This window comes from Sparus aurata, chromosome 13 (genome assembly GCF_900880675.1).
Source record: "Sparus aurata chromosome 13, fSpaAur1.1, whole genome shotgun sequence".
Lineage (NCBI taxonomy): Eukaryota > Metazoa > Chordata > Actinopteri > Spariformes > Sparidae > Sparus > Sparus aurata.
Window position 1 is genome coordinate 13898476 of NC_044199.1, and position 24206 is coordinate 13922681.

At 40.6% G+C, this 24206-nt stretch overlaps 1 protein-coding gene across 2 annotated transcripts in view; it reads right to left on the bottom strand.

Moving 5' to 3' along the window:
• The window catches only part of fryb (furry homolog b (Drosophila)), a 65730-nt gene that overhangs the window by 29064 nt on the left and 12460 nt on the right, over positions 1–24206 (bottom strand). For both annotated transcript variants that reach the window (XM_030437501.1, XM_030437500.1), the window contains exons 2-15: positions 16312–16825; positions 9712–9905; positions 9153–9206; positions 8900–9039; positions 7927–8017; positions 7377–7456; positions 6587–6667; positions 4652–4820; positions 4213–4305; positions 3875–3973; positions 1567–1668; positions 978–1081; positions 693–801; positions 28–114 (exon numbers count right to left, since the gene is read on the bottom strand). In XM_030437501.1, coding sequence (XP_030293361.1) covers positions 28–114; positions 693–801; positions 978–1081; positions 1567–1668; positions 3875–3973; positions 4213–4305; positions 4652–4820; positions 6587–6667; positions 7377–7456; positions 7927–8017; positions 8900–9039; positions 9153–9206; positions 9712–9905; positions 16312–16384 — 1476 coding nt within the window. In that variant the 5' untranslated portion in view covers positions 16385–16825. The remainder of the gene's footprint in view (positions 1–27; positions 115–692; positions 802–977; positions 1082–1566; positions 1669–3874; positions 3974–4212; positions 4306–4651; positions 4821–6586; positions 6668–7376; positions 7457–7926; positions 8018–8899; positions 9040–9152; positions 9207–9711; positions 9906–16311; positions 16826–24206) is intronic.

Genomic DNA, 24206 nt, shown 5'->3' on the forward strand with positions numbered 1-24206 from the left:
ACATGGTTGAATGTCTGCTCTCTTTACCTCCGGGTTGAGACTGAAGGCTTTGGCAGGTTTCCCAACACTCAGCAGGTCAAATATGATCTCCTTCATGGCGAAATCCAGTCTCTCCTGAAAGGAGGGCAAACATACCGGTGTTACAGGATTTCAGAGGTTATGTGGAGTGAGGCAGCCAGTACATCTACTGTACATCGCCAACCATGTTCACATGGGACATTTTTGTTATATAACTGATTATGTAGAGAGATTACAAACGAAAAAAGACATGTAAGGACAAGACAATGTATGGATTGTATGGAATTGATCTTAATCCACTAAATGGCATTTAAGTGTATTCAGTTTTCATAATGGATTCTGGTGAAATGTAACGAATATCTGATGACCTACACTCTTGGTAATCCTGTATAATCAGAGCGACTGTGTGAGTAGGTACTGAAATAACATTTTCTTTAGCGTTTGACCTGTTTCTATGACTCTGTCAACATCATTTTTGGATTAACTGGTGTTTGCCTTTCTTACTGATAGCAGAGAAAAAGCACAGAAATAAATCTTAGAAGTTGTCAAATTGTTGGCTCCATACAAAACATAACAAATTCCATTTAATTTCTCATGCGCTTTGACCCTTAGGCAGAGTACCAACCTGCATCTGAGACCTCACAGAAGTGTGTGCGAGTGTCATACATACACACCTGTGCAATAAACTGGATGATCTTGACAAAAATATTAAGGGGCATGTCTCTGGGCACGACGCTACGACTCCCTTTGGGGAACAGGGTGGAGGTGATGGACGTCAAACGACTGGAGGAAGAAGGAGGGACAAGAGAGAGGTGACAGGCAGAGAGGTAGGAGACAGTGTCAAATAACTCAGCAAAATCATTACAGGTTTTGCTTTTTAAAGACTCTAGTAAATCATTCACACATCAATTTTAAGAAACATACATAATAATATAATAAAAAAAACAACTGCCTGTTACCTCTGTGTTCCAGTGTTGCTCTCGCACTTTATTCGGATCATGTAGACCCACAGCAGGCGGTAGAGCGATTCTAGAGCAACACGTGCCATCTTCGGGTCTTTATTCTGCATAAACGTGCATGCAAACATGTGCGGCATTAATTCACATACAGTACCGCCACATAACAAAAAAATGTCAAAGGGTCTTCCTCTCACTCCAAACAACAACATTTCTGAGAAACATGCAGCATTCCTCACATACTAGAGCTGCTCGCTCAGCATTTACTTTGTGATCATGAAGTCAACTTGTGCAGAAGTCTTTATGAGACCCCATCACTCACTGGGTTCTAAACTTTCAGTGTTCCCCTTGAGGCAATACATACTTATGGTTGATTTGAAAGTTTAAGACGTATTAGGCTGTGCTAGTGAAGCTGTTCATTGAGTGAAGATCACTGCTGTGTGCATGTACTGTTTTTCACTTTCTCAAATTCTTCCCCAGGGGTAGAAATTTATTGCACAGCTACGTAACAGTGCCTGTGACCTGTAGACCCCCACACACACCAAATGCTATGCTAATTATTCCAATTTGCAAGATAAAGAAAGAGGCTGACCTTGAGGTTTGAGAGGCAGTTGTTGAGGAAAATGTGCCAGCGGCTGAGGAAGAACTGCTTCTGACTGACACACAGCAGGCAGGTCACCAGAGGATACAGGGCCTGGTGTGGGGAGAGGAGACAGATTGGACACATGTGCATCATACAGTTCACACAACATGCAGTAAAGTATCAGGTTATCAGAATAAGAGTTTCATCTTTATTCAGAGGTCAGAATCTATACACTTTTGTGTACATAGTTTAATCTCTGCGAAATAAACACCACAATGCAGTGAATCAATACACAAGTTATTTGTTTCTACTCCAGTTACACAGACATCGTTATTTATCATAGATGATTGCCTTGCACTGTATCAAATAAAGCCGAATTGCTGCATCGTTATACAATTATTATCATGGGCAATGTATCATGGTCATATCAACACTTGAATAGGTCTGATTCCCTCTCCTAAGGTTTATACAGTTAGTACAGCATGCAACTTATTACTTTCAAACTGCTTTCAGTGAGTCAAACAGATCTGAGAATCATTAACTCCAAGCTGAAATCTAATTTCTGAGCTTTTATCAATTGATAATAACAACGGGCAATTTCATTTTCAGATTAAGCTTCACATTTTTTCACAACCACTTTCAGGCTTGATAAATCCCTCATTAACCTGTTTTTTGACCTTGACATTTGACCACCAAATGAATCAGTTCAATCTTGAGTGGACATTTTCAATTTGAAGAAACTCCCTCCAGGCATTTCCGAGATACGGCGTTCATGAGAATGGGACGTACAGACGACAACCCAGACAACCGAAAAACATAACGCCTCCAGTCACAACCATCACCGCCACAGAGGCATAATTAACGCAACCACAATTAGAATAATACCTTCATAAGTTTAAAGTCAAATCCAGTGTGTGGAAAGCAAAGTTCACACACAGGAATGCAAACTTGGCTGTCTAGTCCATTCAACCACCTGGTAGAGGTGTGTAAACCTGCATGCAGATCATTCTTAAACACGAATACCTTGTTAATGACCGGTGTAGGTCCAGGTACACCCTTGTCATGAATGGTTGGAAACACTCGGTTTGAGGAGTGCATCTTTACCTGTCAGTCCTTATCAAGGAAGATATATGTTATCTGTCTATCTCCCCTTTCAGCATCTCAGAATGTTAAAGAAAAACAATTACTGAAATGCTCCACACTGTCACTATGCTGTCTGTCCATTCTGCTCTGGCATGCCAGGTTATTGTTTGTTTTTGTTCATGCATGTGCGCTTAAAGTGAAAACACATCCAGAATATGAGCAGAGAGGGGTGCCAAGTCTTGAATGTATGGGTTGCTTAAAGTATTTGGAGAATCTATCAAAGGAAGCATGCGCAATGGCTGAGTGGCATGTCTGTCTGCAGCCCTGCGTCACAGCATGAGGAACCATGCACATGTTACTAATATCACCTGATGTCATGTGGCTGTGGAATACAAACCCAAAGGAGGGGCAAAACTTTGTAGAAAACTAAAGGTAATGTGCTATCAAGAGCGCAAGCCTCTTGCCCATGAGGAGATACATGCCCTCTGCTGTGATACAGAAAGGAAAGAGTCCCTAGATGAAAGTGCTTGCAACAAGATCTGTTGATTATCTTGAGAGACAGGGTAATGATTTCAGGAAAAAGACATTTTTGTTGACTTTCGTTCACTTTGAGCATCACAAGCCAAGACCTATATAGCTCCATTATGTTCAAGAGAAAGCTGACATCTCTACGGCTGATATCTACAGCTCAGCAACCCACACAAAAGAAACTTGGTGGATAAATAACACTACAAGTAAGAGTGAAAAAGGTTAGTATTTCTGTTTTTGGGCTGAGCTACCCCTTTAAATACTAAATTACAGACAAAGTAAGAACAGTGAGATAGATTAGTGAGGAACTGTATTGTTACCGGGAATTCAGTTGTATTTTTTACACAATCCTGCGTCACAAATTGTTTAAACTTTAAGGTAGCATGACAAGAGCCCTGATAATTAAGCAGAGGGGTTTTATTGCATGCTTGCTCATGTGAGACCACTATCTTAACAAGGGAGATGTACTGCATCTAATTTGCTGATTCCCCCGCCTGTTTCCCTGCTGTGGGCAAATATTGCCCATCTGGCACCGCTTCAAAAGCTAGCCTGTGTACTGCTCACTGCACTTCTGTCTCCTCCTCGTGTAGGGATAAAAGCCCACATGTTGGAAGGGTTACAGTAAGAGCTTTCACCGATTGCTGTTAATGGAGAGGAAATGAAGAGGGATGAGCAGTGATGGAACGGAATATCGGGAGAAACTTACCAGCGAGTGTTTCTTTCTTGAGGACAGGTCCAGTGTGGTATCATACAAACTCTCTACGAAGTTTCGTAGACACGGTACGTTCACCTCGTTCTTCACAGTCTGCGGGAGGACGATTAAAGCACAAGAAAAATTGATTTTAAAAGACCCTAATGAACTTAATCTACTTTACCTGATTACATATATTCATGTTTAAGATTTATACAAGTCTCAAGATATAAACAATACACATTTTGTAATACTGTACAAAAGAACAGATTTTTTTTTTATTAACAGACAAAAAATAACTTCAATCTGATAAAAACAAAAGTGCACAGAGCAGCAAATTAAAATGCACTTACAGCAGCAACAGGTACAAGTATCTCCACAAATAGTCCGGCTAATGAGTGCTTGATGTCTTTATCCTTCACTTCCAAAAAATACTGTGCACACTCCTAATGACATAAAGAGAGAGAGAGTCAGAAACAGTGTGATAAACAACGTATGCACGTGATAATTCTGTCAATGCAAGGTCACCCTTTCAAATCCCTGTTTCGTTACGCGGGCAGGGAGTTAGTAACTTCCTCGAGACTGCAATTATCATCAAAAGGGCAAACAAACAAGGCTCTTAACCCCTGCTTACTTTGGATTAATCAACAGATAGTTCTCTAAACAGCCTCCAGGCATGAATGTATGCAGAGACCGAGCCTGTTTGTCCTGTGAACACTCCCTGAGATTCCTAAACCACAGCCTCCTCACAACTTCTTGACATTTGAATGACAGGATTTCGGCTCAGACTACCTGCATGAACTGGAAGGAGGCTTCGAAGTCTTCCACCGGGTACATTTTTATTCGGAAGAACTTGAGTCCCATGATGAGACTGATGGTGGACTGGATGACGTAGGGGCTCTGCTCCTTCTGTCTCAGCTCCTTAAGCTCAGAGATGAACTTCTTCCTCACTGCCGGGAACCTGCAGAGGAAAGTGCGATCACATTTGAACAGCCGCTCGATTCCTGTCAGTTTAATTCATTTACAGTCAATAATATATAGTCAATAATATTCAATTAAAAGTACTGCATACGATAAACTAGATATACGGAACAAGAAAAAATAAACAGACAAAAATAGAATGGCAGGCCCTCGCGCATTCCTGTGCCAAAGCCCAACAGTCCACTTTAATTCAAACAAACCTAATCCATCATCAAATAAAGCCATTTAAATCCACTAGATCCAGACTTTTATTATGATCCGCATCAAATTGTACTCACTCATAGATACCACCTAAATACTCCGATTAATTTCTCTATTCCCACATATCCACCAGGTATAATGAAGTGGCAGGTCCGATCCCCTCAACTGAAAATATTTTATTATAAAAGTCTTTCTAAAATTCTCTTCAGGTTAGTAACTGTTTTCATATCCAGGTTTCAGCAGAGTGACAGCAAACAGTCGGATTACAACAATTTTGTGTCATGTAGATGACTTACATTTTCTCTCTTTCACTCGTCCTGCTCTAAGTATCTGTTGTTTTTTATGTGCACATGCACACTTGTGTGTGCTTATGTGTGTGTTTGTGTATGTACCCACCATCCAGATAGATTATACCAGCAGTGCTCTGCAGGTCTATATTTAGAATGGCATCTGGAGGGGTGATGTGGAGGGAATGTGTACGTGTGTGTGTGCACTTGTTCTTCAAGCGTCTGCGTTTTTTTGGGGGCCCGCACTTCTGCATGCTTCAAAGGGGTGGCCACAGCAGTTAAGTTAGTGTAACAGTCATCAGGGTTCTGTTTACTGCTGACTGTTTAAATAAGATGCACATAAACATCGCCATCCATAACCCAAGCTGGAAAGGTACACAAATAATGCAAAGAATAACGTATGTGACCAGATTGTTTAAGCCTGTGTGTGCTCAACCTTTTCATAGCGCTGGGTGTAAATGATGTATTACAGATAAATAACACTGAAAAGGGTGTTAGCAAACAGCTTAATCAAGTGGAAACCCATAGAGTTTTATCAGTACTAGATCCCCAACTGTGCTAAATGATGCGATGGCTTAGCCTGTATTTTTTGCGCACGTTTGCGTGTGCACGTTCGTGCAACAGCAGTAACTGAGCTGTCCTGTGAACCCTCACCTCCTCAATCACTATAATAACCTCCTGGAAAATTGGGAACAGCACTCATCTCTCATCACACACAACATTAAACAGACGGAGGACCATCATCTGGAGTGTCATTATACCATGACACACACACAACCATAGCACTAGCACACATGGCAGGCATTTGTATCGTTTCCCTCATTTGTTCTCAAGACAGAGGGACAGCACTGGTAATTGCTATTTCTGCAAAAATGGGGTCGAGGGGAGGACAGGTAGCCACACATTCGATTCCCCACCCCCTGAATCAGCCCATGGCTGCAACATGACCTAGATTACAAATTAAATGTATACATGACATACACAAGGAATATATATTCTAGACTGTAATAAACAAATAAATAAACAGATAAAATCAGATTGGAGATATTTAAGTTACTGCCACACATGCGTCGCAAATAGCGACACATTAGAAACATAGTCTTTAGGATCATCTCAGCAAAATTACACTAAACAATCCTCACTGTTTATAAAAAAATAAACTGGATGCCAACTAATATAATCAACTCCCTGTAGATATGCAAACATGTGATGTGTATGTATGCACAACGAGTATAAACACTCATTTGCACAACAGTACCTGGACTGAGCTACGACTCCCACTACTTCAGCATAGAGGTCAGCAACTATATGCATGTTTCCTGTGTTGGGTCCCAGATACCTGACGAGAAAACACAAAAATGAATATGAGCCATGTGCAGTGCAGTTATGTCATTTGGTAAAATGTACCCAAAAGTCATATTAAAGTAAAAATACAGATAGATTCCAAGGTTCATAACTATACCACCCTTTGGGGATTCAACAATTGACAACAAAAGATGAAATTATCGCCCTGGTTGATCATTGGATCTAATGTTCAGCGATTTTCTGATTAGCAGAATAACTAAACATTTTACTTAAATACATGTCACTAAATGTCAAATTCCCCCAACGTGTTACATTTGTGAGCAGGGTCGGATTAAATGGACATATTACAAACTGTTACATTAGAAACAAACAAAATGACTGAAATGCAATACTATTATACTCATTAGTTTTGTTCAGCATCTATTTTAGCATATCAATTTATGTATTTTGGTATTCAAACGCTATTGTTTAGTCATGGACTCTGTATACCTGGCTTAGAAAAAGTACAGCTAACATTGTGTATATTTATAAATGAATAAACAACAGAGATTTTTCCGGGCACTAGCATGTTCCTAGAGAGCCTATGCCTCGAGCCTGCCCAGTTTGTGAGAGCTATTTATGAATTCATATGGATATAAAATTTGCATACAAGTATGTTGGTCATAAAGTTAAGACAGTAATACACCAAAACTCTAAACGCATTCCTGTAAATGCTTTGTGTCTCTGTATGTTATAATTCTTACCCTTCCTTGTATTTGAAGTGCTTGAAGGCCAGGTTTATAACTTCTTGGATGAGTCCATCCAATAGAGGATGGAGGGGTATCTGGATGGAGAGAAATAATCAATTTATTCTGAGTTCAGTCTTGATGAAAATGTTAAAAAAGTAAAATAAATGAACTATCTACTCTGCTGGTGAGCTTAATATGCATTGTACTTGTGTAAATCCAAGACTAGATCAAGAAAATGTAAATGACTCTTTGTATTTGTTTTAATTTAGTTAGTTTCACCTGAGTTGTGTGGGAAATACTGTACAACTGATGTCAAGTGAGATTTTAATCAAAGAAGAGAGTGTTAAAAATGTATATTGTTCTGGTTGTTTAAATCCTTTTTCACTATTATGCAGGCATTAAAGGATAAGGCCAACAGTAATTTACAGTTATGTTTTTGTTTCCAGTGATTAAAATACTGTTTGAAGACAGACTTTTTAAAAAGTTAAATCCACATGCTCGTAGATCTGAGGAGAAAGAGAAGCACTGTGTGAAGTGACTGACTGCACTATGAACTGAGACTCACCTGCTTCAAAACTTCTATAAGCACTAGAGAAAAGATGAAGTCTATTGCCAGATCTCTGCGCTCCAATAGGTAGTCCTTCTGTTGCTCATCACTGAGACAAAAAGACAGAAACAAAGAAACAGAAACATTATTTGCCACATTCACTGCAATGGGTCCATGTGTAGGCTCCTTTCCGTGCCTCTGTGTGTATGTGTCCTATGTGAGAATCATATTTAATTACATTTCCCTTGATTAATTAATTGCAGGTACCATCTGGTCCACTGTGCAACTGTGTGTACTCAGTGTGCAGTTTGTTAGAGATTTGGAAACGAGCTCCTGCAAGTATACCAACACCTTCAGTGCAGTTTATTTGTGTATACTGTCAATGCAAGTATAGCTTAAAATTTTTCTTCAAATGTTTTGTTTTTCTGCTTTGAGCAGCAATGATTAGTCAACTATTCAATCAAAAGAAAAGTAAAGGCCAAGTGTTTTGACAGTTGATCGATCATTTAAGTCGTTTTTCAAGCAAAAATGTTAAACTTCTGCAGGTTCCAGCTTTTTAAATGTGAGGATTTGCTGATTTCCTTTGTCGATTTTGATAACAAATGATGGATGATGGACTAAAGGATTAATAGACTAACCATGAAAATAATCAACCGATGTTTAGCTGCAGCCCTACTTTGTGGATTTACATATGTAGTACTTTTCTGTACAAAGAGTATTGCATATTGTTTACTGCCTCTAAACATTATGTTAGCAAAAATTTAAATAATAACATTTACTCTTTATAGTTTCCTAGTCAATGAATTTCAAGGCCATTACAACATTACTGAGAAAGAGAAACATTTATGGTTAGGGTTTGTTAAAAATGTTATGACTTTGTTATGACTTTTTCTGTCAATTTCTCACTGTGTCTGCATGCATTTGTTTATATGGGTATGTGACAATTTAGTGGATGCTGAGAGGAGGGTGAGTGCCACTTGTATCGTCTTACTTTTTTGACTTGGTATTGGCCCTGGGTCGATATTCATGGGACTCATCTTCCAGGCCGTTCTGCCTCTTGTACCAGTCGAACAGAGTCCTCAGGATAGACGGCAGGCAGTATTCTGCGAGAGAACTCATGGAGCTGATCAACTGCGGCGAGAGAGATGAGAGAGTGGGAGGTTAATGTTATGGCTAGTGGGACCAAAGAGGAAAAAAGAAGAAGCACTCATTGCTTATTAGGTGTCCATGTAAGGCATACACACCTGGTCAAACTGTGGGTCCTCTCCTCTCTGTAGAGATTTGTTAAGTGGCTTCTCCTGTGAGATATAAGAACAGACAGAAGGGAAAACACTCATGTCAGAAGAGACCTAGGCAGACATTTTATTATGAAACTCTGATACAGGAAACCCAAAACTCAAACTGACAAAAGTGTCACTGCATTGCTGGAATTCGTTTGAAGTGCTCATATCTCCCCAGACTCCTATAATGCCTGTAAATACAAGACATTTAAAGAACTGATTTCACCATTTAGCACTTAGGCTCTGAGGTATTAACCTTGTTATGCTCATTTCGCGAAATATATTAGATGTTCAGTCTTAACTGACTTAACTGAAATACTCTAAATACAGGTGAAGGAAAATACCAAAAATAGATAATTGGAAAATGTGATAGGCCTTTTTTTAGATTGAGTTACATCATATACAAGCCAGAATGCTGAGGGAAGTGAGGACCATTGCAGATAGATAAAATCCAAAACGTATTCCTGACTGATGCTGTAACCTGAGAGACGGGCTGAGACATTATCGATGCAAAGTCACTCACCAGTGGTTCTGCCATGATGATGCGAATCTTGCGCTCTGAGAGCAAGGTGAAGTTGGCGAACAAGCTCTTGAGGACGAACTCGCCCGGCTTACTCTCAGGGTCCACGTTGACAGGCGCCATGATGACAGGACCCTTTCTCTCTCCCAATGTTCCACTGACTGGCGGGAGGGGCGGCTTCAGTCCCACTGGAGAGGCTGCGGAGAGTCAGGACAGGTCAGTTAGTCCAAAGTAGACAGGAAGACTACTCTTAAGCATGCTCAGTCCTGAGCAGGTCCTCCCTGTTTAATTCTCATACCATCCTTTCATTCACCCCTCTCACTCATAATTGCCTCTCATTATTTGGGGCAATTATCAATAGAAATCAGCTGCTCACATCGGCCGGGCACGTCCATCCAAACCGTGACACGCCGTCACTGTTTCCTTTCATCATACTGCTGTCTACTTAAATAAGATTGTCTCCTGCTTCTTTGCGTGCACCCTCCACCTCCAGCTCCCCATCACAGAGTCAGAGTTCATCAGCTTCATCGTTTCATCAGCCTATCTGTCTCAGAAGAGTCTTCTATCCACCACCACCACCTCCACCACCAACAGTGTCTGGTCGCCATGGGGGGGACACTTCTTGCTGATGCTGCTCAGGGCTGATGCCTTTTGGTCACAAAATCTCCCTGTAGAGTCTAAGCACCAAAGAATTTCTGAGAAGACTCATTATCACTGATCAAATGCTGTAATAAACATTGACTTTATTCACTAAATGTGTGACAGAACAGGATTATAATTAAGTACTGTGGAGCTGAATAGACCCTGCTAACTTTTGAAAGTAATAATAAAGGGGATGATCTAGGAATTATACAATAAATATCCAATTCAAAATCTGGATCTAGCAGATAAAAACATGTTTTATTGTATATTGAGGCTTGATCGTATTAAAGGGGACTGTTGGGCCATGGCGGAGGTATGCGCTCTACTGAGTGGCATTCCAGTTTCTTTCTGTCATGTTAAAACCCCTCAGTGATGACTAATTTCATATTTAGTCGGTCCAAGTCAAGACAGGGTACACTTTCCAGGCACACAGACGGACACACACACACTTGCGGCATGGCAGCAAATGTTTTCATTTCTCCCTCCTGATTACATCATTAGGGAGACCAGGCACAATTAATTCTTGAGAGACAGACAGGAGAGACAGACAGGGAGTGGGTGGAGCCTGGAAGGGGTTTCAGTTGGAGACAGACAGATATAATGAGGGAGAGGGCATTTCCTGTCATGCGTCTCGAGGAATATTGACACGGCCTTAAAATAGCAGAAACTCGTCACTCTAAGAAGCAGCACATTTCCATGGCGTCAGTGACTGTGCACTGTAAGAGCTTAAGGAAGACTTTGTGGAAAGCTTGTATGTTGAACTATGGACTATTGTTAGTTTAAGGGAAAACGTACAAATATTTGCAGGTTTGATTCCCTTGGTACCTTAAGAAGAACAAAGTGCATAGAGTGTTTGTTTTTCCCACATGGTTATACAAAGCAATAACTCACCCGAGCATCTCTCAGAAGTGGCTACTACTAGTGTGTGCATGTGAGTTAACAACTCTGTCAGGTCTAACTGACCTTTCAGGACCATGTGACCCGACCTCTCTGGAGAGGTGAGATGTAAATACTAATTCAGTACATGACAGGACCCCAGGCCTCACAGACGGCAACCTGTTTGTGTGAAACCTGAGCAGTCACATGAACACGCACCCCTACATGCTTACCAAGGCCCTTGATGAAGCTGATGACACTAGCCCTGCTCCATTTAGTTGGCACTTCCATGGTGCAGACAGCAACGCAGTGAGTGACAAGGATACGGTGGGAAGAGGTGGGTAAAATGGGCAAAAACAGCGGGACGGAGGAGGAATGAAACACTGGGAGAGGGTATGAGGCTGAGAAGTCTACAAGGTGTAAAATACAGCTCCCATGATTGACAAGTAAATTCAATTCCTTGCCAGAGATTAGCGGCACACAAGATGTTTGCTTTTAATATCCAACTATTCCACCATGACAGCAACTGCAGACATTGAAATAATGTCTGGCTCCGGCAACGTGCAGGTTTAACCAAAGCTAAAAGTGTGAAGCTCCATCCTTCAGAAAATGACAGGCAGGTAAAGTGAAAGACGTGTGCCTGAGGCGAGAAAGAAAACTCTCATGATAGCTGTATCCCACAGTTGATCCAAATGAAACAGGAAGAAATCCACAGACCGGAAGATCCATGGCCAGGGTAAAACCGGCCAAGTGAGGACAACGTGACACCTCAGAGCTGCAATCACAGTGGAGGAGATGGTGTCAGAGTGTCAGAGGAGACTTATTCCACTGTGAGTGAACTCAACCAACAGGGATAGAGAGATATTCCACTGTACTGCTCCAGCAGAGGCTTGTGTAGATCAGACGCCGTGTAGGCGCCCCATAGTTGAGAGCTATATACTCAGTTTCTACTTTAGCCTCTGCTCCACCTCCTGGGCCCAATCACCCCTCTGTAGCTCCTGCGACCTTGGAATCCTTGCATTGAAAAGTTGTCTTGAAATAAAGTGCGTCTTCTTGAGTGGTTTTGTGGCTGTCCTTCAGTTGTCAGCAGCAGTTAAGTAAAGTTTGCTCCTTGTGGAGATCTGACCAGAAGAGTTGGGTTGGAATTTCAACACTGCCCCGAGAGAGACGCGAGGGGAGGAGGGAGGCGCTATATATAGACCACTGGAGGTCACTCTCTTACATACCCACCACTCCCACTGACCCCTGCTCAGACATACACGAGTGCACGCACATGAAAACAGACACGCTGATAGAGACACAAACACAAAAACACATGCATGTACACAACGCTTTTTCCGAGGCGGACAGCGACTTTGCAGGGAAACAAAGTAATGTGGTTGAACTACAAAGCGAATGGCACTGATCTACTTCAGTCTAATGAGAAGGTTAAAGCTTCTCAGTGTCATGAATTTAAGGTGCGTGTGTGTGTGTGTGTGTGTGTGTTTACAGGAAGACGTGGTGGTGTCGATACAGCGTTCCAGAGCACTTCTCTGGAACCTCGTTGAAATTTGCATGACTCAGCATTTTAAGAGCTAATTCAGCAGAAATCTGTAGTGACTAGTCGATAAAAGTCAGCTGTGGTTTAATCACATTGCGTGGACAAGACAGGGACAGAGAAAGACACTAAGCAAGGAGATAAAAATGGAAGATGAGAAATAAAAAAGATGCTAAAGAGACAGATGAGAAAGAAACACAGAGTAGGGGAGAGAAAATAGAGCTGCAATGATTAGCTGATTCATCTATAATATTAATGATTATTAGTCGATACACAGAAAATTAATATTAATCGATATTGTTTGTTTTTCATCATTTTTTCTGTTCTACCATTCTTTGGTTCCATCCTCTCAAAAGTGAATTTCGAATTGGATTCTTTTCTTTGTTTTTATTATACACAACTGTTAATGTCATATATTTTGTTTTTGGGCTCTCAGACAAAACAAGACAGTTGAAGACATTAACGTGCACTTTGGGATAGTGTTTTTCACCCTTGTCACAACCATACAAATAGTGCTTTCTGACAGTAGGTGCACTTAAACATCGAAAGTAAAAAAAAAGTCAATTAAAAAATGTATTGTATTTACTGAATAACATAAGTCCAGGGATGATCAGATGTGAAATGCATCTTTCTGATGCTACTTTTGCTCGGATGCAACATGCGATCTTCAGAATAACCAGCAACTAAAGTTATCAAGTAACTGTAGGAGAGTGAAAAGTATGATATTTTCCACCTAAAAAAGAGTAGAAGTATGAAGTAACAGAAAATGGAAATACTTAATTTGAAAATTCAGTACTGTGCTAAGCCACATTCAGCACTGAAGAAAACAGTTGTTAGTTGCAGGACAAGTGGAGAGGTTACTTTACATCCGTCACATCATATAGACAACCAAGCATACTGAAGTGATGAATCATGGCTCACATGCATTGTGTTGTGAGTGATGAGTCATTAAGAACGCAGCTATCAAACATTAAGTCTTCATATAGAGGTTGAAAACATGACTGAGATGTTAGCTCAGGTTGGTGAGCATTGCAACAAGTTTTCTTGGGTTGTAAAAAGATAAATCCTCCCTGTACGGCTTGTACATTTGGTTGGCAGTGTCTAAGTCAAGTGGATTGCGATGAGTCACTTTTAAAAGCACAGACAATTACCACAAACACACAGCGGCTGCCCTTGACAAGACTGAACAGAACCAAACCTGTATGCTGTCAGAGGAGATTAATGTGTTCTGGCATTTTCATTGTTACTGGCGTTGGCATTTTAACTAACTGACTATAACTAATCTATTCAGTTAGAGATGAGAGCTTTAAGTGAAACAAAGGCAAATTGAAACACTTGAATCGGGCCAAAATTCACAAATATGATTGAAGAATTTGACATGTAGCTAAAAACAATATAAAAGCACGTGTGTTATTATTCAAATCATATTCCTCTTCCACTCATGCGCTTCCAGACGTTATAGCAGATAAAACCATTTAGAGCATGATAACATAGATTCAGCTGGCAGGTTAACAATACTGTGATATCGATTTGTTTTTGAGTGAGTATTATTTATGAGTCCAGTTTTTAAATGGGAAAATTCTAGGGATTTTTTCTACTCCTCTATCACAGATAACTGCCAGACAGCTCAGACTTGGGCTTTGGGAGAAACGGATTGCCATTTTTCACACATTGACATTTCATAAACCAAACAAGTTATGTATCAATTGAGAGAATAATGACTAAATAATCTATAATGAAAATAAATATTAGGTGCGGCCTTAATAAAAAACTAAAAACTAGAAAACTGAAAAATAAATCACAAAACCTGAGTAAGCTTGTTTCAACTATGTGTGTCTGTTGATATTGTTCATATGTAGGTCGACACATGATGATGTCAGGACTGCTGTCATGAGGTGGAACAAGTTCAACTTGATGAGGTCAGCTGTTTATCTGGTTATTTCACGCTTGAAACACTAACATAACTCAGACTTCTCAGGCCTGTTTCTTGGCTTTCTAGCCTTCTGATTGCCATCATCATCATCATCATGACCTTGGAGCAAACAAGCCTACACGACTCACTTTGGTCCTATAGCTGTAAGAAGCTTAAACGAGAAAACACATACACCATTAGGCTGATTTCTTTTTTTATTACATCACATTAAACGGCTGAAGGGGGGGGGCCATCAACACAACACAACACAACAGCCCTGCAATTTCTCTGTAACCCTTACGACATCACAACCCCTGCTGACAGTAACCTTCAGCACACACCTAATATACAAGCTCCACACAGCTGCCCTGCTAACCAAACACACGCACACCAAAGCAACTTCATGATATCTAATGAAAGGGACTCGAACGACAGGACGGCCTTTAAGCAACAGAGCACAAAGAAAAGCCTCCATTGGCTTTCCAACAATCAACTAATAAATCAATAACCATCTACTTTAATAACCATCTGTTTTAATAATCGATAAATCCATTTGAGTAAATTCTTCAAATAAAAAGGTCAAAATTCTCTGATTCTAGCTTCTTAAATGTGAATACGTTCTTGTCTCTTTGTTCCTACTTGACAGTAAACTGCATGTCGTTGGGTTGTGGACAAAACAAGTATTTGAGGACGTCATCTCAGGCTTTGGATCATTTTACAGACCAAACAACTAATCAGTTTACAGATTCTACGCACATGAAAATAACTGTTGCGGCCCGAGCTTTTATATTACATTCACATATAGACATACATGCACAAGATGAAAGCTTATATTCAGTCAATGCATGGAAGTCACATAGAACAACAACAACAACAACAACAGGATACGTCCTCCATATCAACAAACAAAACCTTGATGTTACAGTAAAACTTAACAACAGGCTGTCAGTGTGGTGATGACTATATAAGAGGAAAGCTTTCTGCCAACTGCAATGTCTCAGGTTTATGAGCCCATTGCTGAAAGAGATAGGAAGTACAGTATGTCCAGTCTGGGATGATGCTGCTGGGCGGTCATCCCAGATTTACATACATTAGCTTTACCTCCTGTTTGGTAAACAATGACTCACCGACCGAAGAACTGATTGTGAAATTCAAGTCTTTCGGTCTTTCGATAGGATGACAACACATGTAAACATACGGATCAGCTTTAAATTTGATGGCAAATTGATTGATTGAGATCTAGAACAACACTTTTTTTTAGTGGTGGTTGTAAAGATTAAAACAAACTCAAAGACGGACTTATTCTTCTGCTGAGTAACGTTCTGTATAATTCATAAAGGAAACTGCTGAGGAGGCAGATTTCCCCTTATCTAAACCCTGGAGCAAGTCTCTCCCTCTCTACACCCCCCTTGACTTCCATTATTCCATTACATAACAATGCCAAATATTGACAGTGTGGATCATGCTGTATGTTCGCTGCCTGTTTTTCAGTCCTCACACCAACACACACACACAGATACACACAAACAAAATAAGCACAGTCTGTACAATGCAGGATCAGCTCGCCGCTCAGAACGTATCATGCATTTGTTTGGCATACCAGCAACAACAACTGAGATGTGTTAGCCGTACTCACTCCCTCCCAAGGACTTGAGCAGAGACTTGATGCTGATGTCAAAGAAGCCTGAATCCTGCTGGCTGGTCGCCATGGCTGCAGAGGCTATGTGGCCACGGTGACAGACAGCAGCGAGGGGACAGGACGGCAGGATGAGGCGCTGCGGCCAGAGCAAAGTGAGAGAAAGAGGAGTGCGCGCAGAGAGAGAGAGAGAAAGACGGGGAGAGAAGGAGAGAGGGATGCGGGGTGGGCAGCCAGCGATGCGGATGTTGCGGCTGTCTGCTGTCGAACGTGCGTGTTTGTTTGTGTGCGTGCGTCAGGCGTCCACGAGACAGAGTGTGTGTGTTAAAGAGGAAGAAAAAGAGAGCGGCACTCAGCCTTGTCTGTGCGCTGTGTTGCTATCGAGCTGGCTAACACCCCCATCCCCTCTCTGTTTTGCTCTCCCAGGACAGTGATACACAGATGTTGGTAGAAGCAAGCAGCCAATCCTCTTAGAGTATAGACCGAGAGAGAGTGAGCGAGAGAGAGTGAGTGACTGGGTGAGAGAGAGAGAGAGAGAGAGAGAGAGCGAGGGAGAGAGGGAGGGAGAGATAGGGAAAGAAGGACAGAAGGAGGGAAAATATAAAAAAAAATATGCAGTAGATAGTGCTGCACAGGAGAGGCCAAAAATAGAGAGAGTGAAGAAAGGAAGGAAAAGGACAATTAAAAGACAGTGGACAGGGAGACGGTTGTCCAGCTCTCCCTCGCTATAAGTGCTGAGTGAGCACGCTGCAAGCCCGCCTCGTCCAATGAGAGCCAAGAGCAGCATTGAAAGGCAGGCAGCAACAACAAATAGAGAGGAAAAATAACTGGTCAATGGCATTTCTGCCTCAGACGTGTCCGAGGCTGTACTGCACGTCATATTTGAATCAAGTTTGGTGTATGAAGTGTGTACAGAAGTCATTTGACTTTCTGGTGATTTTCAAGCGAGTGTGTGGTGGATGCTGTTGTCCCACAAATACAGCTGGAAGGATTAGTGGATAAATTGATTACTCTATTGAAAGACAATCAGCAACAATTTTGATAAATGAATAATTTCAGTTAATTTTCAGGAAAAAACTTAAAATATTTGCTGATTCCAGCTTCTTAAATTCAAGGGGTCACTTTTTTTTTCTTTGATAACTAAGATAGTAAATAAAGGGCGTTTGGGTTGTGGACCACTGGTTTGACAAAAGCAATTTGAGGACATCACTTTGGGCTCTTTTTGCTATTTTATAGACAAAACAATGAATGAATTAATCATGAAAACAATACATAAATAAATGAAAAATAAACATTATTTGCATTCCTAACATGCTCTTCTGAGTTGCCTTTAAGCTGAGCAATTGAGCTTTACAAGTAGTGGTGAGGGATTTTCAGCCCCTAAAAAGACTCTTGGAATGATCATCCAAGATTAGCGATATTGCAGTAATGCATGGCAGTCCACCTCAGGACTAGTCCACACGTACACTGGGCATGCATGTGCCACTGTAAACAGGAAGCAGATTGTGTACTCTGCACTGCATGAAAAGTGGGATTTTCGGCCCCGTAAACGCCCGAAAATCTCCCTAATTTTCGGCAGTTAACGACAATTTACAGGCTGTGAACGTGGCGTTTGTCTGTGCCGAAAATTGTCGGAAACGAACCATGACGTCAGCGGAGCTCCCGGAGGTGCGAACGCCTCTAATTTGCATATGAATAGCAGCGAAACCACGCCTGGCCAGAGAATGTGTGGGCTGTCTTGAATATCCTCAGTCAGTATTGGATGAAACCACTACTCATAAACAAGCAAAATCACTCGTGATTGGTCACCCTGGGTTATTATAAATGTAAACCCCTTTATATATATATATATATATTTATATATATATAAATATATATATATATATATATATATTTTTTTTTTTTACATATATTTATATGATTTATTCATTCATTTATATTTATGATATCATCAATGACATGAATGAATGTAGTGAGGAAAGGAACATTTGCCAGGAAGGAGTTGTTTATTCAAAGAGTTTTATTAGCACAAACAAAATCACACCACAACTATGTACAAAGCATAATTTGCCCACACAACAAACGGGAAGCTCACAAGAGGCCCAAATCCTACAGCAACGCGAAGTGTCTGTTTTTGCAGACGTCTGCGGTGCGCTGCTACTTCGGAATCGCCTCTCATGTGACAGCAGTGTGGCGCAGAGCTCGGTGAGCTCCCGGCTGCGAAAGGACGGAGGTCGCACAATTCATCCAGACACCCGCCATCTTGTGCCGTCTTCCTCCTCAGACATCAGGTCCATGGCGGCGCACTTCGAAAAGTCCACCTCATCCTCACCTACATTAGCACTCTTGCTCGCTTCCAGCAGCTGTAAAAACAATCAATAAAGACGATCAGTACTGCGCGATGCACTGCGTATGGATACAACACATTTATTATTTAATAGAATAATAGTCACATTGACCAAAGACGGATCTAATCTAATAAATCTTACCCTCTTTGTCCTCGATCGACTCCGAGCTGAACTCCTCACAGCCTCCGCCTGCTATGCAAGATCTGGTTGGTCAGTTGCTTAGCTACAGAAAATACTATGAACGAGGTGTGAAGCGTGACTATTCTTCACAGAATCTTCCTGGATAATGCAGGAAAACACTGCAAGCGGCCATATTTGTCTCTCTTCTTGAACTGAGTGATGTCCAATTGTGGTTTTCTTATTATCAACAATATACCGTCCATTCCGTCAATGTACACACTCAAATACTTTGCCAATGATGCTACATACAGTGATGTATGCATTTGCATCTCTTCCTCTGTCTTCACCATGAAAACGTCTCGTTTTCCAAAAGGTCGCTTTTCAGTGACCTAAAACGCTGTTTACATGTGAACCAAAGGTCAAAACACATAAAAAATGCTTTAAAGGAGTCATCACCTGGTTTTTTACATATCCAGTCCCTCTTGGATCGCTTTGGATCAATTCTTAAAACTTATTAGAAATTTAAAAAAAAAAAAAAATCAAACATAGAGCTTGTTCTGACACTTTTTCATACCGCGACTTTCTCACGCGAGATTATGCGCGAGCTTTTGACCGGTCCGGACGTGCATTGTATTAATATGTAATGAGGCGCACGTTGATTGGCCGCAGGAAGGACAGAGCCGGAATGGGGGGCAAGCCTGCATGCACACACAGACTCCAAAACATAAACAGCCCCCTGTCATGGCGCACACACTAAATGACGAACCTTACGGAATTCAGGCATATATGTGAGAGCCAGAGTCGGAAACCGAACGGGAGAGTGAAGAGGCAGAGACGGTGAAGAGACACGTTTACAGCAGGAAGTCTCTGAATGGTAAATTATTCTTTTTTCCTTCTTACTTTTCACACTCGTGTTTTACATGTAAGACCTGAGTTTTAATGCTGGCGGTAACGATGTATGGCGTGAAAATGACAGAGAAATAAGCAGATTCGGCGTGCTCACTCTGGCTGAGGACGGCTGTGAGCCGATGCATATGTAAGTAGCCTCCTCTGGTAACGTCACCACAGGATCAGAGTCAAAATCTCGTGCTTTAGGAACGCGCACTACTTTGCGCTATTCCTGTTCGGAAAAAGAGCCAAAGCGAAAAAAATAAGCTACTTTCAAACTCCAGCTTTTCAGGCAAGTTTCAACAGAGGTCCAACACCAATATGCATGATTTAACGAGAGAAATTGCGATTTCCGGGTGATGACTCCTTTAAGAAATACCAATGTACTTGTGCACAGGACCTCAGCCACACCGTTTATAATTACAGTTCATATTTGGAAATATTACGTATATACAAGTCTAGTTCTGTTTCTTACCTTTTTATTATATTGTTTATTCTTTACTATTATAATTGTTTATTGTAATATTACTGTCCTTTGGCTGCTGTGACGCACAAATTTCCCCATCTGCTGGACTAATAAAGGAATTCTGATTCTGATTCTGAGTCAGTCCCTTCATATTTTAAACAGTAGCTACATTCCTAGGGTAGTCCATTGGTCTGTCTGCAACCAGTGAGAGTGGATATTTGCAATACGTTTATCTACTATATGTACATCTGAACAACCTGCTGAGTAAAAGTCTAAAAACCCACGAGATATAGTATTTACCAGACCCAATCCATTTGGCCTTTTTGTGTTCTAACATCCAGCTCTGAGTCCAAATCAAATACTCTTTGAATTGGTGCCAAAGTACATCAAACTGCACTTTGGAGACTTAAGATTACAAATACTGTGGATGTACTCATCGACAATGAACAACTCTAAAAGACATGCTCTGATCGGAATTAATGGCTTCAACCTTGAGACCGTCGGTTGTACCAATCTGCTACATCTTAAGTCTGGTTTGATTTTTGAGGCTGATACCAATATGAATCTTCAGGAGTTTAAAAAAATCAGATAGCAATATAGACTGCCTGATTGTAATTTTTCAAAGCAAAAATGACATCCCTTAGATTTTTTGTAGATTTCTTTTTTTAAATAAAGGTAACCAAGACACATACTGAGCAGATCGTTACAGTTGAAAAAGGAACTGCATGTTATGGTGACACTGTCTGTAAATCACATTAAACTTCGCTAACTTGTTAATCAAACAATAATGCCACTAATGCCAATATAGCTCCAATACAAGAATATTAGCCAGTATATGATCCAGTATATTTGTTTACAGCAACAGCAGAAATAAATGATCATTCAGATGATGAAATGACAGCGGTGTAATAGGGTGGTGCCACACAGGTAATTAACTTGTTTGTGCTACTTGCAGTAATTTCTTTACAATGCTAATGTTTTTGGCAACATGCCCAGCTAAATTAACTGCATGGCAATTAAATCATTGAACGATTACAGGTAGCATGATGCATGACGCTGGCTGCTCTCACATACAGTTGAATTACAATTAAGTACAGTGAGCATCATTCCTCAAGAAAACAAAAAAAAGCCAACACCAATATTTATCAGCACTTTGCTTGCGGTGGATATTAACCTCCTACTCTACTGCTGTGGTTAAATTCTTCCATCATTAAGATCATTTAAGGAGCTTGACAGTAGTATTAGACAATAGTTTGAGAAAATACATTTCTCTCTCTCAGCCTTCCATCACAAACTGCTTCAGCCAATCGGCTATCTAAGCAGAAGGGTACGATGGCCATCACAGTGGTGATGCTATGGTCGGTTGAGTAAGAGTGGAAGCACAAGTGGATAATTAGGGTCATCATGTAATTCCCTGGATGAACTGCGGAAGTGCCAGCGGACATGTGAATGGGCCAGGGAGGGGGAACAGAGGGAGGGGAAGATAAAATGAGAATGAGGGAGTGGTGGGTGGTTAGAAAGTCCATAAGATACAGTATCATGCAAAGCTGCAGCTCGCAGGAGAGCTACTGAGCACAGGATGGCCTAGTTCACATTAACAGACAATTACAGTCTAATCTCAGTGGAGGAGAAATATAGCAAAGAACCACTGCAGACCTATTCCTGTCCATAACTTCTGCTTTCTTCATTACAGTCCTGGGCCAAACAGTACCAGCAAATATGATTTTCTGTCTCTGTTTACTGAATCAAGACAATCAAGCCAAGTTGATAGTTAAAGAAAATAAACTTATATGATTTTCAAGATGCTCTCCTGCAACTGTACAAACATCGATGTTCTGTGTGCTGTTATCCAGGGATGAAATGCCTTTGAAGACTTTTTCAAGTTTTCAAGTATGTGGTCCTGTGCAGAAGTAGGCTTTAGATTAAAAAATGGTTATTAGAGTGAGGTAGTGTAATCTACAGTACATTTTGCCAACAAGTAAGTGCAAATATAAAGTAAAAATCAAAAGAAATGTGGACTTTGATGCATTTGAGCTAGACTAAATTAAAACATGGCTAAATGACAATAGAATCAAATGTTTGTGGCAATCCGGACCCCACAAACTAAAATGTAAGACTATTCTATGACAATTTTATAGAATTCTATTCATAAAATTGAATTTAAGACATTTTAAAACTATTCAGAGGTGCAATATGTCAGAATGTTAGTGCTGGATGTTAGAAGGAGGTTTGATTTTGATTTAATGTCAAAGACATCTACGTATTGCTGTGCAGAGATATCTCCTGAAGTTAGCATGCTAACCAGCTACTCGTAGCCTGTCCTGTCTTGTAATACTGCTTTGCTAACACCCTTTTGCCTACACCATGTTATTATCTCAACCCCAATGGACCTCTTCTCTGCGTCAGTCATTCTCGAGAGAAATGACAAGAATTACTGTTTGATTACCCTCTTTTTTCCCATATTTCCTATTAGTTTTAAAAGTTATGCATGCCAGCTATGAGACAACAGGGAGTTTAAGATGTTTTAGACTTGTGATTTTTTGTGCGAGGGGAAGCTGTGGGCGAGGCAGCATGAGAGACACATTTCTTGAAATAGAAATTTCCAAATTAAGATATCTTTTTGGTCTGCCAAATAATTTTCAGCTTCTCTGGATGTAAATGAGATGCTCTCTGGATGACGAGGGGACAGCTGTTTGTGTTGACAGAGAAACATGCAAGTCATTCTCCGAGAGCAACTCTTATCCAAGATATGGAAATCTATTCAAATTCATGACGCACAATGACAATAGGGTGGTATTTGACACAGAGTCACGCACATTTCAGCATATAGATAAAAATCATGGATATAAAGACACACACACACCCTTCCTTATGGAGCTCCTAGGATTCCTCACATTCTGAGCAGGGGCCTGGGCATGCCAGCTGTTGGAATGTGACTCCTCCTCACACACACACAAACACACACACACACACACAGCCATACATACGCTCATATATTGACACATGCACACAAAGACATACATTGCATTCCAATTAACCTCAAATTGAAGATGTGTATAATCTTTAATATGAATGCATTTTAAGTAGTTGCATAGGTGAGTTGACCAAAGCTTATCCACACATGGTGAGAGACACACACACATACAGTACATATTAAGGGCAAGGAATGCTATCTGGCCTCTCTGGATGTTTACTAAACACCAGCTGTTATATATATGGACTCATTTCTTTTTGGAATGCATCATATTTTTTGACGCTTCAATATTGTAATGTATTCAATCAACTAAATGTTGATTAAATGGGCGTGCAGGTGGTCGAGTGGTTAGAGCGTATGCCATAAACGCAGCCGATCCCGGTTCGATTCCGGCCGGAGGTCCTTTGCTGCATGTCACATCCCCCTCTCTCTCCCATATTTCCTGTCTACTGCTTAATAAAGGTGTCTATGCCAAAAAAAAAAAAAAAAAATGTTGATTAAATGTAACTGAAATAACAGATACAGCTTTCTTAATTCAGCTCACTTTCTTTTCCATGAGCTACTTGATCATAGTATCGAAGGTTCTGATTCAAAACTAATTACGTTTAAATGCTGAAATTGATACAATTAAAGTTTAAATGGAACTCCTGAAATTGACATGATGTGATCAGCTGGACAGAAGATGGATCAGAAAATGATTTGTTAGAACTACTAAACCATCCGTCTTTTTTTGATCAATCTTTGGCAGCAAAGTTTTATTTTGGCCTGACGTCAATTTACTCACAAAATTAGCATTATTTAGCGACAGCTAAATGGCTGGAAATATGGTAGTTTTTTTTGTTTTTTTTCTTAAAAATTACTCTTACTATTAGAATGGTATAGATCACATACATCTGCCAAGGCAGAACAGCCCCCTTTAATTGAATGAAGACTAACGCAATATCCACTTTTTACCGTATAGCAGCTGAAAATTAGACTACCCATTAGACTACCCCTTATGAAAAGAAATCCAGATATTTCATCAGGATCTGCCTTAAACACTACACAACCTTAAATACCAGCCACCTAAATAAGCCTGAATTTATCATTGATGAAATTT